Genomic DNA, 16,259 nt, shown 5'->3' on the forward strand with positions numbered 1-16,259 from the left:
CCCTTGGGCCCCTGCACCCATGTGGGAAACCTGGAAGAAGCTCCTGGGTCCTGGCTTCAGTTCAGCTCAGCTCCAGCCATTGCGGCCATTGCGGTAAGTAGGATCTGTCTCTCTAAAACTCACGTAGACAGTTTAAACATTGACATCTTCATGGCTGAAGGACTAGGGGTGTGGAGACTTGGTCCAGTGTTGGTGTCTACAAGATGGGGCAGGGAGGTCTCTGGTCATGTGGGTCTTGCCCTCAGAGGGTGCTTCTCATGAGAGAGGGGATGATCTTGAGCTCGTGGCCAGCCTAGGTTCTCACTGTTTCCTGCACGGTGTGACTGCTGCTCCACCTGCCGAGACCAGCTCCCACCATACATAGGAAGATGGGGCCAACCAACCTGAGCTGTAGCCTCCAAAGTGTAAGCAACATAAACCTTCCCTCCAAAAAGCTCCTCCTGGGCATCAAAAGTAAGGAAAAGTGGACTCACTTTCCTGCTGTACTATGCTATAGCCATGGAAGCTTCCAGTCTCGGTGGGTTATGAATGAGTCACTTCCGAGTAACAATGCAGCGGTCCCACAGTTCAGTTTTAAAACTGATATGAAATAGTATTTTCACCTTAAAGTTTTCATTCACTTCACTTAGTCCAGAAGAAACCGCATAGCTTAGCAAACACCAAATGGCAGGATAAAGCCAAATACAAACTATGGTTATTCATCAACAAATGTAGACTGAGAGCCTACCGTATGTCCAATCCCCCCCAGGTCCTAACATGAAGAACACTGCTGATAATTAGATAAGCACTTCTGGTTTTCTAGTGACATATCTACTCATCTGCATGTTTTCCACTATCCTGTCGACTCCTACAGAGAACGTGAACCTTACTCTTTATTTTATTCTCACAGTCTGCCACCAAGTTGGCACCCAGGTAATTCTGTCGATGAGTGAGGGGTAAAAATGCATAAGTGTGAAATAATCTGATTACATGCACAAAGCCACTGTGGATTTTTATGTTTTATTGACTGTGTTCATGAATTAAGACTATTTCAAAACTAATTTACGTTGTATGAGTTAACAATCAGAAAACAATTTAGCATAATATTTACCTTTAAAAAGTTGTTTCATTAAATAAAGTGCCTAACTGAAAATCAGTAGGTTCTGGATTCTTCTCTCTGGCCTCTAAACCCTCTTCATGCCAGCAAGCATGCTGGCTCAGTGTCTCAGACATCGTGCTTCCGACGTACTCTGTGCTGAACGTGATGTGAAGGAGGCAGGAAGGTTCTCAGCGATACAGTCTGCAGACACAATCTCCACCCGTCCCGGGACCGATTTAGAGAGCAGGGAAAGGGGCTTAGTCTGTCAGCTTACACCATCAGCTTCTGCGCTCGCAGTTAGCACTAAGTGGAGATGACACTGAGCTCTCCTGACGCGTGGATTTAGACTGCCCGTCTAAGCAGCAGAACCCACTGACTGCCTTGTGTATCCTTCCTGCTTCTTGGGCTGAGCATCGAGCGGGTGGTGCTACATGAATGACACAGCACACCTGTGACCAGCAGAAGCACACCTAGTATGGAGAGTCCCACACAGGATTCCAGACAGCAAAACAGCAGGCAGGCTCCGCTTCATCTCATGCTTGTTCTGTAGCACATCACAAATTCAACTGCCCACACTGTTGCAAAAGGCGCTGTTTCTTATTTGCCACACACACAGACGTAAATCAACCGACACTGGATGCAAATGTTGTGTGGGCCCACTGCACTCAGATCCTTGCATCAGGTTCTACATTAGGACCTGAGGTTCTGCTACTGCAGAGGGCTCTGACGTGATCTACACAGACCAGCTTCTCACTGCTGTTAATTCTGAACATGGTCCTAGGACTTTTCTTCTCTTTCTTTTTCTTTTCTTTTCTTTTTTTTTTTTAACAGGCAGAGTTAGACAGTGAGAGAGAGAGAGACAGAGAAAGGTCTTCCTTCCATTGGTTCACCCCCCAAAATGGCCGCTATGGCCAGCGCTGCGCCAATCCGAAGCCAGGAGCCAGGTGCTTCCTCCTGGTCTCCCATGCGGGTGCAGGGCCCAAGCACTTGGGCCATCCTCCACTGCACTCCCGGGCCACAGCAGAGAGCTGGACTGGAAGAGGAGCAACCGGGACTAGAACCCGGGGTGCTGGCACCGCAGGTGGAGGATTAGCCTAGTGAGCCATGGCGCCGGCCCCTAGAACTTTTCAAGATACATGAAAGCAAGCGGATTTCTCTCAGTTAACTGCGATTCACTTTTCTCGGTGCACATTTATTAACTGCGTACTCTGCGCAGCAGTACCAGAAACCACTCCCCCAGGAAGCTACGTGCCTGCTTACTTATCATGGGCAGTTCACCTAAGAGCAGCTTACGGTCTTAGAATTAACGTCAGCTAATCCAAACGCTGTTTAGGGGCCGAGCAACTTAGGTCATTTCTATATAGCCTGTAGCCTGTACACTTCAAAGAGAAAAGGTTAGTAAACATTTAACTTATTTGCAAAGCTTGCTAAATATCGCTTTCTTCTTCTACACATCATTTTTCCTACTGGTTTGAAAAAAGGAATCCTTCTAGTATCAGTTCAAACATGCACGTGAAAGTAATAAGGCTTATAAATTCTGCCAGTATTCACTTTTAATTTCTTCTATTTAAGAATGGAATGAACACTGTTTTAAAGACAATATTACAGTTCCAGCACATCCAGTTTAATTCTTACCTCTATACTGAAATAGCCTCTGTCCACATAGTCTCCCAGAAAGAGGTAGCGTGTGTTACTAGGTGATCCTCCAACTTCAAACAGCTTCATTAGATCAAAGAATTGTCCATGAATGTCGCCACACACTAAGGAAGCAACAGGAATAAGTTGAGGTGAAAAATTTTATCTTTTTTTAAAAAAAACATTCAGTCATTTATTTGAAAGGCAGAGTTAGAGAGGGGTGGCGGGAGAGAGAGAGACATGTCGCTCCCCCACTCGCAGAGGAACGACACCAGACCCTGCACTGTTCTTTCGTCTGCTCGGCCCTTCCCGGGTTTGCTGCTGGTCCTTCCTGGGTTGGCTGCCGACCTCCGTGGAAGGGCGGTACCCCCTGCCACTTTCCCTGCTTCCGTGGAGGAGCGACACACCGCCGGCCGGCTCTCTCGGGGGCTGCTCAGGTGTTCCTTCAGATGTTCCCGGTGCATGTTGTCTCTCTCCTCCTTTATAGTCCTCTTCCACCAATCCCAACTCTGCTACCCACACGCCGAGCACGCTGCTCTCCTCCAACCAGGAGCAGGATCAGCTCCTGCAGCTCATCAGTCAAGTTGACAAGAGGCAGCTGCGTAGAAGTTTACTCCTCCCCAGCGCCATATTGTGGGAGAGCAGATGCATAGAATAAGTCTTAATTCCAGTAACTTAGTCTAGTCTCAGTTGCTCCCCACAGAGACAGAGAGAGAGAATCTTTTATCTGTTGGTTCACTCTCCAAAGGGCCACGATGGCTGGAGCTGGGCCAATCTGAAGTCAGGAGCCAGGAGCTTCCTCTGGGTCTCCCACATGGGTGGCAGGGCCCAAACATTTGGGCCATCCTCCACTGCTCTCCCAGGCACATTAGCAGGGAGTTGGGTCAGAAATGGAGCAGCTGGGAATTGAACCGGCACCCACATGGGATGCTTGCCCCCCAAAATAACATCTTAGAAGAAAAAAGGCAATATACCAACATGTATTCCAGTATAACTTTTAATTTAAATCATTGCAGCTTTAAAAAAAAAAAAGATTTATTTATTTGAAAGGCGAAAGGCAGAGTTACAGAGAGAGAAAGACAGAATCTTTTATCTACTGGTTCACTCCCCAGATGGCCACAGTAGCTGGGGCTGCAGCAGCTAGAACACAAACTAACGCCAGAAAGCCAGCCCCAATCACTGTAGCTTTTGACTGGACTGCTGTGTAATCGCAATCTATCTACTGATACTAAAAAGACCAACTGGAAATACTAAACATTGAACACTGTATTTTTTCAATGAACAACAAACATCCTAACCAATCTGAAGAATAGGACTGTCTCACAATTCCCAGAAAAATTACGCCACGTGCTTTAGTTGGCTACATGGACTCATTTCTCGGGAGCAGCCCCAGCTCAGTGGCATTGCGCACTCTCCGCACCTGTGATCGGAGCCTCCACTTCGATCATGGTCTTCTCCTGCCTCAGGATGGCAGCCCCATCTTTGATGATCTTTAAGGCTACTTCCTCTTCCAGCCGGCCTTCCTTTACCAGATGGTTTTTCAAAACCTCCACTTTAGGTTTCCCATTCTCAAATACTTCCTTCAAAGTAAGCCGCTGGGTTGGAGGAAAGGGGACAGCTGCAAAGAGAACAAAAATCATGATCCAAAATAAACACCCGAGGATAGCCATGAGCATGCCTCTTTGATGTCCCAAATTCAGCCCCACAAAGCTCCAAGATTTCACAGGCACAGCACCAGAACTACGTGGGGAAAGTCCAAGACACCATAAAATCATGAATGAGAAATTCTGCTCTCTTGCTTGCTCTCTCTTTCTCTCTCTCCATCTCTTAAACTTTCTCCCTCTTTTCCTTCTTCGACCCTTCCCTCCTGTCTGTCAGGTATCCCCCAACAAACCTTTTCCCTTAAAAAAATGAGAAATTCTAATTTTCAAAAAGCTCATGGTCAAAGTCATTTAAAAGGTGTGTGTGTGCATGAGAATTATAACGTCTCCTATATTAACATGAAAAACTAGAAGCTGATTCAGGGAACAAACTAAAACTGAGATAAGGGACTAGAAGCTATGGGTATCTCTATCTGTCCATGCAAACGGTGTTTAAAATGAAACTGTGGCTAAAAAAATAGAAAAAAAGTAGTAACAATACTAAAATAGCATTTCTTCCACAGAACTAATCTAATGAAGCCATATGTTTTAGAACTTCAGTTCCTGATGGTGGATGCTTGTCCTTGAAAGGTAGTTACTTACTGTATTTTATTGCTGACAACAAGAACACTAACAGGATAGAGCCATGTCTGCGGATCTGCTGTGGGAACACAGCCTAAACTTGAGAACAGGTATGGGAAGTCTTGTTCTGTTTTCTCATCTGGAAATCTAACCAGCTTCAGTTTATACTGGGTACTAAGTTTATATCTATGTTATCATGCTGAAGTTTTGGATGAACTTAAACACACACACAAAATTATTTATTTGGGACAGATAAAATAGAGTGAGCTCCTTCCCACTGACCCCCCAAGTGCCCGCAACGACCCCCAGTGGGGCTGAAGCCAGGAGCTGGGAAGGCAATCCAGGTCTCCCACACGGGTGGCGAGTGCCCAGTCGCGTGAGCCATCACCACTGCCTCTGTGGTCTGCTGGAGCCAACAGCCAGCACTGGTTATTGAACCCAAGTGCCCCAGTACTGGACACGGGCATCCTAACCAGAGCCTAAGTGCCAGGCCAAATACCTGTCCCAGAAAAAACTTGATGTTTAAAAGCTGGTTATTGGGACAGGTACTGTGGCAGAGGGCGTTAGACTGCTGCTCAGGATGGCCGTATCTCATATCAGAACGTCGGCTGGAGTCCTGCCTGCTCTGCCCCGACCCAGTCCCTGCTTCTGCACCCAGCAAGCAGCAGATGATGGCCCAAGTACGTGAGTTCCTGCCACCCACACAGGCGACAGCCTCAGCCTGATCCAGCCCTGGTTCCTGTGGTCATTTACGAAGGAAGCCATCAGCGGAAGACATTCTCTCTCTCGCTCATAAATAAACCTTTTTAAAATGAGCTATTCTCTCTTTTGCCTGCTTTATAATAATGTAGTAGTCTATGTTGGTTTGGTTTGGTTTTGGTGGTGTTTTGTTTTGTTTTTTTGGTGCACCAGTCTGTAATTTTTAATTAGAATTACCTCTCAAAGACATTGCACCTTTCAAGTCTATGACTGAGCTTAACAATGTTTACCAGTGGCTTATGCTTGAAAGAATTCAGTGTTAAACTCAATTTGCTTCACATTGATGTTTGCAAATACATCATTGGCAATTCTTAAGTATTTCAAATCAACCAATTTGAGGCACAGAGCCTTGCTCTCAAATAACTCTTCTGAAGTGACATGAAGACTGGAAGCAGCCTGTGAGTGGAGTCCAAGTCTCTAACCGCTAACCACTAAACCCTCGCTGGTGAGCTCATGCTGGGGACTTCAAGGCTGAAGGGTGCAGGCCGCTTCCTGGTCCTGCCAGATGCCTCCCCGTGCAGCTCACCGCAAGGCGCAGCAACCACCAAAACCTTCTGCATCTGCAATGGGTGCACGACCGAGACGAGTGCAGACCCCCCAGCATAGCCCACTCCCAGACGGTCACGCTGGGGGCCCCCGACAGGGGCACTTCAGCAGCAGCTACCTAGTCAGTTTCCTCTGGGTCCTGTGGCACGCAGACTGGGGTTTGCCTGTGCATTTGGAAGCCATGCTCCTGCCTTCTGGAACACCAGATAGCTTGGTCTCAATTTCTGACGCGGCCAACGCATCAGGAGCAGCACTCACGCTGGGAACACACTGGGGGGCAGCGTTCTCGGCAGCACGCGACGTCCTCGGGAGCTCCTGCAGTTACCAAACAGGACAAACTCTCCTGGCTTCACTGCTGGCCTCTGAAGACTCTGCCCTACCTGACCCTCACTGCGCCGACAGAAAAGTCAGGCACGCGGACGTCCATATGGAAATAGCTAACAGACGCAAGGACACTGAGGTCCACCGAGATGACCTAAGGCAGGCCCACGGCCTGGCCACTCAGCGACTCACACCCAGCACAGGTGGCTCCAGGGCGCCTGCCACGCTGGGACATGGTTGGACAGGAATGGCACAATCAAGCCTGGTTGGGCAGTGACGGACAACATGGTGATGGCTGCCACACCAGCAAGCCAGTCCCAAGGACCTGTGGTCTGCTTTAGATCCACGCAGATCTAACAGCCATCTGTTTATACATGGTAAACTTAAACAAGATGTTCAGTTTTGATGCGATACATGCCTGGCAGTTCCACTTCCAGCTCTGTGAAAGTGATACTGAAAACCAAGTTGAGGGGTCAGCACTGTGGCCCAGGAGGTTAAGTCACTGCCTGCAAGGCTGGCATCCCATAGAGAGCCCAGTTCACATCCCAGCTGCTCCACTTCCTTCAGCTCCCTGCTACTGCACCTGGGAAGGCAGTAGATGATGGCCCAGGGATTGGAGCTCTTGCCACCCATATGGGAGACCAGGATGGAGTTGCAAGCTCCTGACATCCACTTGGTCCAGTCCTAGCCACTGAGGCCATCTAGGGAGTGAACCAGTAGATGGAAGATTTTTCTCTCTTTCTCCACCTTTGAAATAAATAAATCTTTTCTTAAAAAAATGTTGTGGCGTACCAGGTTAAGCCACTGACTGTAAAGATGGTATCTCACATGGGTGCTGGTTCAAGTCCCTGATGCTCCCCACTTTTTTTTTTTTTAAAGATTATTTCTTTGAAAGAGTTACACACAGAGAGAAGGAGAGGCAGAGAGAGAGGTCTTCCAACCACTGGTTCACTCCCCTGTTGGCCACAATGGATGGAGCAGTGCCTATCTGAAGCCAAGAGCCAGGAACTTCTTCTGGGTCTCCCACATGGGTACAGGGGCCCAAGCACTTGGGCCATCTTCTGCTGCTTTCCCAGACCATAACAGAGGGCTGGATCCAAAGTGGAGCAGCCGGGACTTGAACTGGTGCCCATACGGGATGCCGGCACTGCAGGCAGTGGCTTTACCCGATACACCACAGTGCCAGCCCCGGGACAAATTACCCTTATTTGTGTTATTTGGATAGAATATAAACATGCTACTTTCATGGGATAATTTGCTTCAAAAGAAAACAAAAATATGTGATGGATGCTTAGTCTTTAGGAATCTTTAGATTCCTGTGGGGAATTTCCAAGCTGAGGTACAGGTAGTGCGGAACAAGCTGAAGTTTCTACTGCAGTGTGCTTCAGAGCCATCTCAGGAAGCAGACTCCTCACTGGACACTCTAGGGCAGATGACGTGCTATTTGGGAGCTGCTGCGAAACCCGGGGCAGGGGGAACACACTGAGGAGCACACATGGGAAACGACGGCGTGAGCGCATTCCTGCCAGTGTGGAGCTGCTCGCTTCCCAGGTCACCGCGCTTCCTCCTCAGGGACGTGCTGGGACTCTTTAGAACAGAAAGGCAGAGAGCATACGAAAGCCAAGGCTGTGGACACTGGCGTTGCCAGCGTGTGGCTTCAGGGAACCAGGAGGAAGCGGAGCCTCAGAGCTCACATCATTCCCCCACACGCAAACCGATTCCGCCCGCCTGTGGGAGTGGCGAGGTTCTGTGAAAGTACGTGACAGCAGAAATACTTCCAGGCCATTTGTTGAAAACAGAATTTGTCATAATTTCTCTTCTTAAAAGGGGATGAAAAAAGCCAAGTCACCAACACCCCCAACAATGACTAAGTCAGAGCTCACTTTAAATGGGTCACCTTATATTTTCCAAGCCATTCCCAAATGAGAACATCTACTCAATTATTACAGGCAAAATATTAGTGAAGACATATTCCCAAATGTTTCAAAGTAATTTGGGATGCTACATTAGAAGTTGGACACACATCTTCTGATTTGCCAGCTACAAAACAATATATACACACACACACACACACACACACACACACACACAAAACCCACTCGGCATCTTTCTTTCTAAATAAGTATAAAAAGGGGTAAAATGTAAAATATAATAATTGGGGTAAAGCATAAATCTTTAGAATGGTTGACTCAAAATACAATGACAAACTTCCAGTTCGAAACCTCTGACTTCTCCTGACTCAGTGTCTCCTAACACCTACTAGGGTCTGAAGGCTGCGTCCCCCAGAATTCACACGCTGCAACCCAGTCCCCAGCGTGGTGGCACTGAGACGGGGTCGATGAGGCCGTAAGGACCCTGCCCTTTCTGCCGTCTGAGGACACAGAGAAGGCACCGTATGAGGAGCAGGTTCCCCCAGGCACGTCCACTTCACACTGCAGACTTGAGCAGAATGGAAATAAAGTTCATTGTTTAGAAGTTACCCAGGCTAAGGAACCTCCCGATTTACAAAAAACTAACCTTTCTGTTCTTAACTTTCTGACAGTGTAAAAGCAACACGTATTCCACAGAAATCATACTTCAAATTGTGACTTTTGATTTTTCCTGCACCTATGAGCCCTCCCAGGGACGCTCGGCAGAGGCACTGAGCGCGGCTCCCCAGCAGCCACGAGCTCAGCACGGGAGACCACCTCACTGAGCTAGGAGGCTCCGTAGTTCAGGCGGACTACATGCATTTCTAGTAATTCTATGTGAGAGGGAGACAGAGAGAGAGAGAACATGCTCTCCCACCTGCTGGCTCTCTTCCTCCATGGCCCTGGAGCTGGGCCTGGCCAGAACAACTGGGAAGTCAATCCAGGCCCCCCCACATGGGTAACAGGACCTCAACTGCTTGAGCCATCACCACTGCCTCCCAGGGTGCAGGCAGCTGAGTCCAGAGGCAGAATCAGATAGCGAATCCACGTATTCTGTTAAGGGATGCAGGGGTTCTAACCGACAACCTAACTCCGAGGCTAAATGGCTGCCCCTTTCTTATTTTTAAAGTTTTTGATCAATATGTAATACTTGTACATTTTTATGGGGTACAATGTAATATTTTAACATATATAGAAAGCATAAGCCAGCCAAATCAAGCAACCTTATCTTTTTTCTGTGTTTGGGGCCAAGGAGTTCCTCTCTTTATTCTTTGTAAGTATATATGATACATTATTGTGAACTATAGTCAACTCCGCTGTGCTGCAAAACACCAGCACTCACTGCTTCTATCTGACTGAGGTATGGTACCCATTATCCAGCCTGTGGGGAGCAGGGCCTGTCTCCCGCAACATGGCGAAATAAGCACTGAGACTACCGAGACTAGACTAGACCACTGAGACTATTAAGACTAACTCTATGCATCTGATCTCCCATCATATGGTGCTGAGAGAGTAAACAAATCTCACACAGCTGCCTCGTCAATTAGCTGATTCCTGGCCCAACCCCTTAAAAGGGGGAGAGAGACAGCATGTGCGGCCGCGCCCCCCTGAGAGAGTCGGTGGGAGAGCTCGCCGGTGCTGCTCCTCCGCGGGGGCGGGGGAGAGGCAGCAAATCCGGGAAGGACCGGGCAAAGAAAACAGCGTCCAGTACAGCCCCTCTACCCTAGCTCCTCCTACCCTTCCCAACTTCTAGGAACCACTACTCCAAGGTCAGGTTAACCTTTTTTTATTTTTAACTTCCACATATGAGAGAGAGCATGTGGTATTTGTCTTTCTCTATTTGGTTTACTTTGTTTAAAATAATGAGCTCCAATTCCATCCATTTTGTTGTAAACGTCAGGATTTCACCCTTTTATTGCTTAATAATATTCCATTGTATATGTACCATAATTTCTTTTTTTTAAGAGATTTATTCTTATTTATTTGAAGGGCAGCATTACAGAGAAGGAGGGGAGCAGCGGTGGGGGGAGGGAGAGGGGAAGAGAGAGAGAAAGAAAGAGAGAGAATCTTTCATCAACTGGTTCGCTTCCCAAATGGCAGCAATGACCATGGCTGGGCCAGGCCGAAGCCAGAAGCCAGGAGCTCCATCGGGGTTTCCCACGTGGGTGCAAGGGCCCAGCGACTTTGGCCATCCTCCACTGCTTTCCCAGGTACACTAGCAGGGAGCTGGATCGGAAGTGGAGCAGAAATGACTTGACCCAGTGCCCACATGGGATGCAGGCATTATAGGTGGCGGCTTAACCCACAACACCACAATGCCAGCCCTTGTACCCATTTTTTATCTATTCAGCCATCAACAGACACCTAGGTTGATTTTCATGTCTCGGCTAATCAGAGCAGTGCTGCAATGAACATGGAAGTACAGGAATCTCCCCCAAGTGCTGGTTTCATCTCCTTCTGATAAATTCCCCGAAGTGGGATAACTGGCTCACAGGGCAGGTGTATTCTTTGTTGTCTGAGGAATCTCCACACTGTTCTCTGTAATGGCTGTACTAATTCCCCCAAAAGATATTTTCTATGAAACAAAACAGAGAAAAAATGGCCTCTGTGAGAAAAGATCAGGTGGTAAGACAGTTACAGAAGAATTGCTAGAAAAACTAAAACCGCATTAGCATAATTTAGAATCCTACTGGAGAGAATATAGAGCAGAAATGAACCTGCTAACAATAAAGTACGTAATACAGAAGACAGACTAGGGAAGCTCTCTTAGAATGCAAAGCAGGGGCCAGCGCTGTGGCACCGTGTAGCAGGTGAAGCCGCTGCCTGCAGTGCAGGCATCCCATACGGGCACTGGTTTGAGTCCCGGCTGCTCCACTTCCGATCCAGCTCCCTGCTAACGTGCCTGGGAGGGCAGCGGAGGATGGCCCAAGTGCTGGGTCTCTGCACCCATGTGGGAGATCCAGAAGTCCTGGATCCTGGCTTCCGGCCGCGGCCTGGCCTAGCCCTGGTTCCTGTGGCCACTTCGGGAGTGAACCAGCAATGGAAGACTCTCTCTCTCTCTCGTTATCACAAGGCATATTCTTGCAAAAGTTCTGATTTCCAAGGCTAGAGAATAAGCTTATTTCACAGTGATCTACCGTTTTTGTTGCTCTCTTCTTCCCAAAACATTAAGTGTCTACCATCACCAGAATAATGAGCACCGACTCTGAGGAGAAGCAGTGTGACCAACACATTTCACACACGGCCCAACCACTCACACTCTGTGTGGAGTATGGGTCTTCACAGGCTCAGCGGGCACAGGAGAACTCGTCGCCTGCTAGCCCTCCTGGAGGCGAGCTACTGCAGCACGTGAACTCAGGCCACGTTCTGTGTCCTCATTTGGACGCTGCCGCTGTGGAAGCTGTCACGCTGCATAATAACGATACGTGTGCTTCTGTGTATCGTACTTCAATAATTTTTTAAAAAATGTTTCAGTCCAGCCAACCTCAGAGTTGAATTAAAATTAAGAACAAACTGCAGAAGTCATGGCACCAGAGCCTGGCAGATCCAGCTCTACTCTTGGCCACTCTGTACCCTCACTGGGACGCACAGGTCGACCGTGAGTCGCAGGGCGAGCCTCCACTCCCGCGCTGTCTGCCTCTTCAGTCCCTGTGGTCTCAGGAAACGTGTTTCTGGGATGATCGCTTTCGCCCCACTGTTCAAGCAGAATCTCCCTGACACGGCTGCCAACCACATCCAAGTCACGGTCTGGACACTTCACAAGGAAAATTTCCAGACAGAACATCTGCCTTTTCCTCTACTCTCTCCTCAAAAGCAGAAGTATATTAAGCAACAAAATGAACCACTTTCACTACCAAATAGGTCAAATAATGAGTTTCTGTATTTCAAAAACTTCCCAGAGCAGGAGAGATCTGTCAGGAGAACGTCAGCAGGAAACCACTGGCCCGAGACCCCTGCCCAGCCTGTATCTGCAGTGAGATACGCTGGCACTGCAGCCAGAGGAGACAGGATGACCCTGTGCCCCGTTTCAGCCTCTAATTCCTGTAAGACATTTTCTTCTGAGCTGCCAGCCCCAGGCAGGATCCAGAGCCCCGAGTGTCTCTGGAGCAGGAGGGAAGAGCCATAGGAGCACGGATGCCCTCAGCCCATCAAGAATGCATGCGGTACAGTAAGACGCACCTGTCCGGGACCCTTGGGAATAAGTTAATGTTTACGGACAGTAAGGCTTTTTAAAAACCGTTTTTGTTCAATATTAATTATCAATCAACATATAGAAACATACCTATGAGAGGGCTTCAAAAAGTTAATGGGAAAATGGGATTGGGGGCGGCGCTGTGGAGCAGCAGGTTAAGCCTCCACTTGCAACATCAGTATCCCATGTTGGAGCACTGATTCAGGTCCTGGCCACTTCACTTCCAATCCAGCTCCCTGCTAATGCACACGAGAAAGCAGCAGAAGATGGCCCAAGTGCCTGGGCCCCCACCACCCACATGGGAGACCCAGATGGAGTTCTGGGCTCCTGGCTTCAGTCTGGAACAGCCCCGGACACTGCTGCTGCCACAGGGGAATGGACCAATGGATGGAAGATCCATCCCACCCCCACCCCCTCACACTGCTTTTCAAACACTTTTTTAAAAAGAAAAAAAAAAGTGAATTTTCCATGAACTTTTTGAAGTTTGTTTGTATTTATAAAATTTTAAAAAGCAAAAGGAACATTTAAGGCTCTAAAAAATTTCATATATAATCAATGAAATCATTTTCAAAGATTAGGATATGAGGAACTCCTAGATGACAACAGTATGTCAAATGCCTTATATCCAAAACCTACAAGTGTTCTGGTGTTAACTGTACTTAAACCCACACATTATGATCTAAACCATGCATGACAAGGGGCTGGCTTTGCAGAGCTCTGCGCTATGCTGCCATCTGTGGCACAAGCGTCCCACATCAGAGCGCTGGTTCAAGTCCTAGCCACTCCACCTCCAACCCAGCTCTGGTAATGTGCCAGAGAAGGGCCAAGTGCTTGGGCACCTGCCACCCATATGGGAGACACAGACGAAGCTCTAGGTTCCTGGCTCCAGTCTGGCTGAGCGAGCCCTAGCCAGGGCAGCCACTTCAGGAGTGAGTAAGTGGACGGACACTCTCACACTCTCTCCCTACCATTCTTTCAAATAAATACATCTTTTTAAAAAATGTTTTACAAAAGAGAGTTAGGACATATATGCAAATATTGGTGCTAGGTAACAAGACTCTAATTACTGTAATATTCCTATTTTTCAACTTTTTTCCATTGACTGTGCTATTTTTATAATCAGAAAAATGTATTTTTAATATTTTATTTTATCATTTATTTGAGAGGTAGAGTTACAGACAGAGAGAGGGAGAGACAGAGAAAAAGGTCTTCCATCTGCTGGTTCACTCTCCAGATGGCTTCAGTGGCCAGAGCTCAACTGATCTGAAGCCAGGAGCCAGGAGCTTCTTCCAGGTCTCCCACAAGGGTGCAGGGGCCCAAGGACTTGGGCCATCCTCCACTGCTCTCCCAGGCCATAGCAGAGAGCTGGATCAGAAGAGGAGCAGCCAGGGCACAAACTGGCATCCATATGGGATTCCAGCACTGCAGGCAGAGGCTCAAGCCCACTATGCCATAGTGCTGGCCCAAATATATTTTTAAGAAGTCAGAATATATAATTGTATATACATACACGATCATAATGATATTCTAAGTGAACAATAAGAACTAGAAGAAAATGATGGAAATATTAAGAAGGGATTTAGATTACAGATGGCTTTTTCTATCTGCTTTGCCTTACATTCCAATTTTTTCCAAGTCTTTAGAAATTTTATTAAAAGGAAAAGTAATAGACACCAAAAGTGAAAAAGGGCAATCCCATTGGAAATTATTTCTCCTTTGTTAGTCAGCTTCACATATAAATAAGACTTTTTACAGATCAGAAGAGCTGTCCCAAAAAATAACCAATAATATTCAAAAATTCAACCTCAAATTTAAACGCCATCTACACACAATAGTTACTAGTATGACACAGAGGAAACGCTGCACATTGGAAGCATGCCGCAGTGGGCAGGGGCAGGTGGGCCGAGACTCCTGGCCACTGCTGAGCACACACTTTGCCCAGCCACTCCATCAAACGCTGCTGCAGGCAGAGCCTGTAGGAAGACTGCTGATGCACTTAAGGTCCTAAATCAGATATTTCAGGTAGGCTGACCTAATCTCACAAGGCCTTTGGATCTAGACCTAGATGTTAGGGACGCAGGGACTTAGAGACTTGAAGTAGGAGACAACTCAGTGTGACAAGTTCTCCATTGCTGGCTTGAAGAGAGAAGAGACCACAAAACAAGGAATGCAGGCAGCCTACAAGATTAAAAAAAAAAAAAAAAAGCCCTCAATCAACAGACCACACAAACAGGGAGCCGAATTCCACCAACAGCCTGAAGGAACCTAGGAGCAGGCTCTTCTTCAGCGTGCAGGGATCTCAGCTTGGGAGACGCTTCAGTTCCACCTCGGAGGCCCTGAGCAGTGAAGTCCCTGACAGGGGCTGGACTTCTGACCGACACACCTGTGTGCTACGACAGGACTGCTGGGTCAGGCTGCTACATCTCCCAGCAAGAGAAAACTAACACAGACCCTCAGGTGCAAGACCGTTCAACAACCACAGACACACTTTCAGGATACACGAGCGACGCTGGCTGCCTCTTAGAACTGAAAGGGAAGCCGCAACTTAGAACTCTCCTATGACTCACAAAGCCGATAAACAGAACCAAACCACACCACAGGGTGCATCGCAGACCATGCAAAGTCGAGCCAGGTCCTGCAGATCCGAACGCTCCCCATAAGGCCTAACTGTGACGCTGCACAGACACCGGGTCTGACCTAACACGAGAACGTCCTGAGTTCCGGCACTTCACCTGGTTTTACAGATTCTAACTCTTGCCCTCATTACAAACGCCCACCTGAAAATCTAACAACTATCACCAAGCTAACAGGACGTGATGAACAGCCCTTCCTCCCCTGTTGAGAGACTACTAGTTCCTCTGGTTCTCTGCTTATCACAGCACTTTAAAAATAAACCTAACTTTAAAAAATAAAAACTACAAATAAATCCACTGTGGTTTTTGCTTAGGGGCTTCAACAAATGGAGCCTCCACTAAGATTCAGCCAAGCCCCTTGTTTCTGCTGAGCCCCATGAAAGTGTGTACTCCTGTATCCGGCTTAGTTTCCACCTCAAGCCCAGCCTGCTCAGGGGGTATTTGGAGTAGCAGTTACATAGCAGCCTGGGATGCCTGCGGCCCTTATGGGGAGCCTGGCTCTAGCCTCGGCTTCCCCAGTTCCAACCGAGCTTCTGGCTAATGCAAACACTGGGAGGCAGCAGGTGATGGCTCAAGTACTTGGATCCCTGCCACCCACTAAGGAGACCTGGATGGAGCTCAGGGACACTGGCCCTGGCCTGGCCCAGGCCTGGCTGTCGTGGGCATTTTGGAAGTGAACCAGTGGCTGGAAGACCTCTCTGCCTTTCAAATAAAATGAAAAAATAAATAAAGACTGCCCTGCCTGCCACAAGGAAGTATCTGAGCTCTAACAAAGTCTTGAGCATTTCAGTGTCAAGGTGGTATTTGTGTCCCTCCGACTGCTCTTGAGTTCCATTTGGCTTCTACCTAGTTAACAGCACTCCCGACTAGCTGAGCATCACTGCTGCCACGCAGGGTCTGCACAGCGGGAGCTGCAGTCGGGAAGCTGGAGTCGGGAAGCTGGAGTCAGGAAGCTGGAATCCG

The 16,259-nt window shown here is 48.0% G+C and overlaps 1 protein-coding gene across 22 annotated transcripts in view; it reads right to left on the reverse strand.

The window, feature by feature from the left end:
• Window positions 1–16,259, reverse strand: part of PPP3CC (protein phosphatase 3 catalytic subunit gamma) — a 112,348-nt gene that overhangs the window by 70,873 nt on the left and 25,216 nt on the right. For 21 of the 22 annotated variants that reach the window (XR_016211791.1, XR_016211790.1, XR_016211792.1 and 18 more), the window contains exons 2-3: window positions 4,134–4,331; window positions 2,714–2,838 (exon numbers count right to left, since the gene is read on the reverse strand). Coding sequence is in view for 11 of the 22 variants with exons in the window: in XM_070047321.2 (XP_069903422.2) it covers window positions 2,714–2,838; window positions 4,134–4,331 (323 nt within the window). In the remaining 11 variants the exon portion in view is untranslated. Of the gene's footprint in view, window positions 1–2,713; window positions 2,839–2,990; window positions 3,208–4,133; window positions 4,332–16,259 lie in introns of those variants that run through there. The other variant, XM_089302238.1, reaches the window with a different exon arrangement.

The sequence above is a fragment of the Oryctolagus cuniculus genome, chromosome 8 (assembly GCF_051225735.1).
Source record: "Oryctolagus cuniculus isolate XC-2025 breed Fujian yellow rabbit chromosome 8, ASM5122573v1, whole genome shotgun sequence".
Classification (NCBI taxonomy): domain Eukaryota; kingdom Metazoa; phylum Chordata; class Mammalia; order Lagomorpha; family Leporidae; genus Oryctolagus; species Oryctolagus cuniculus.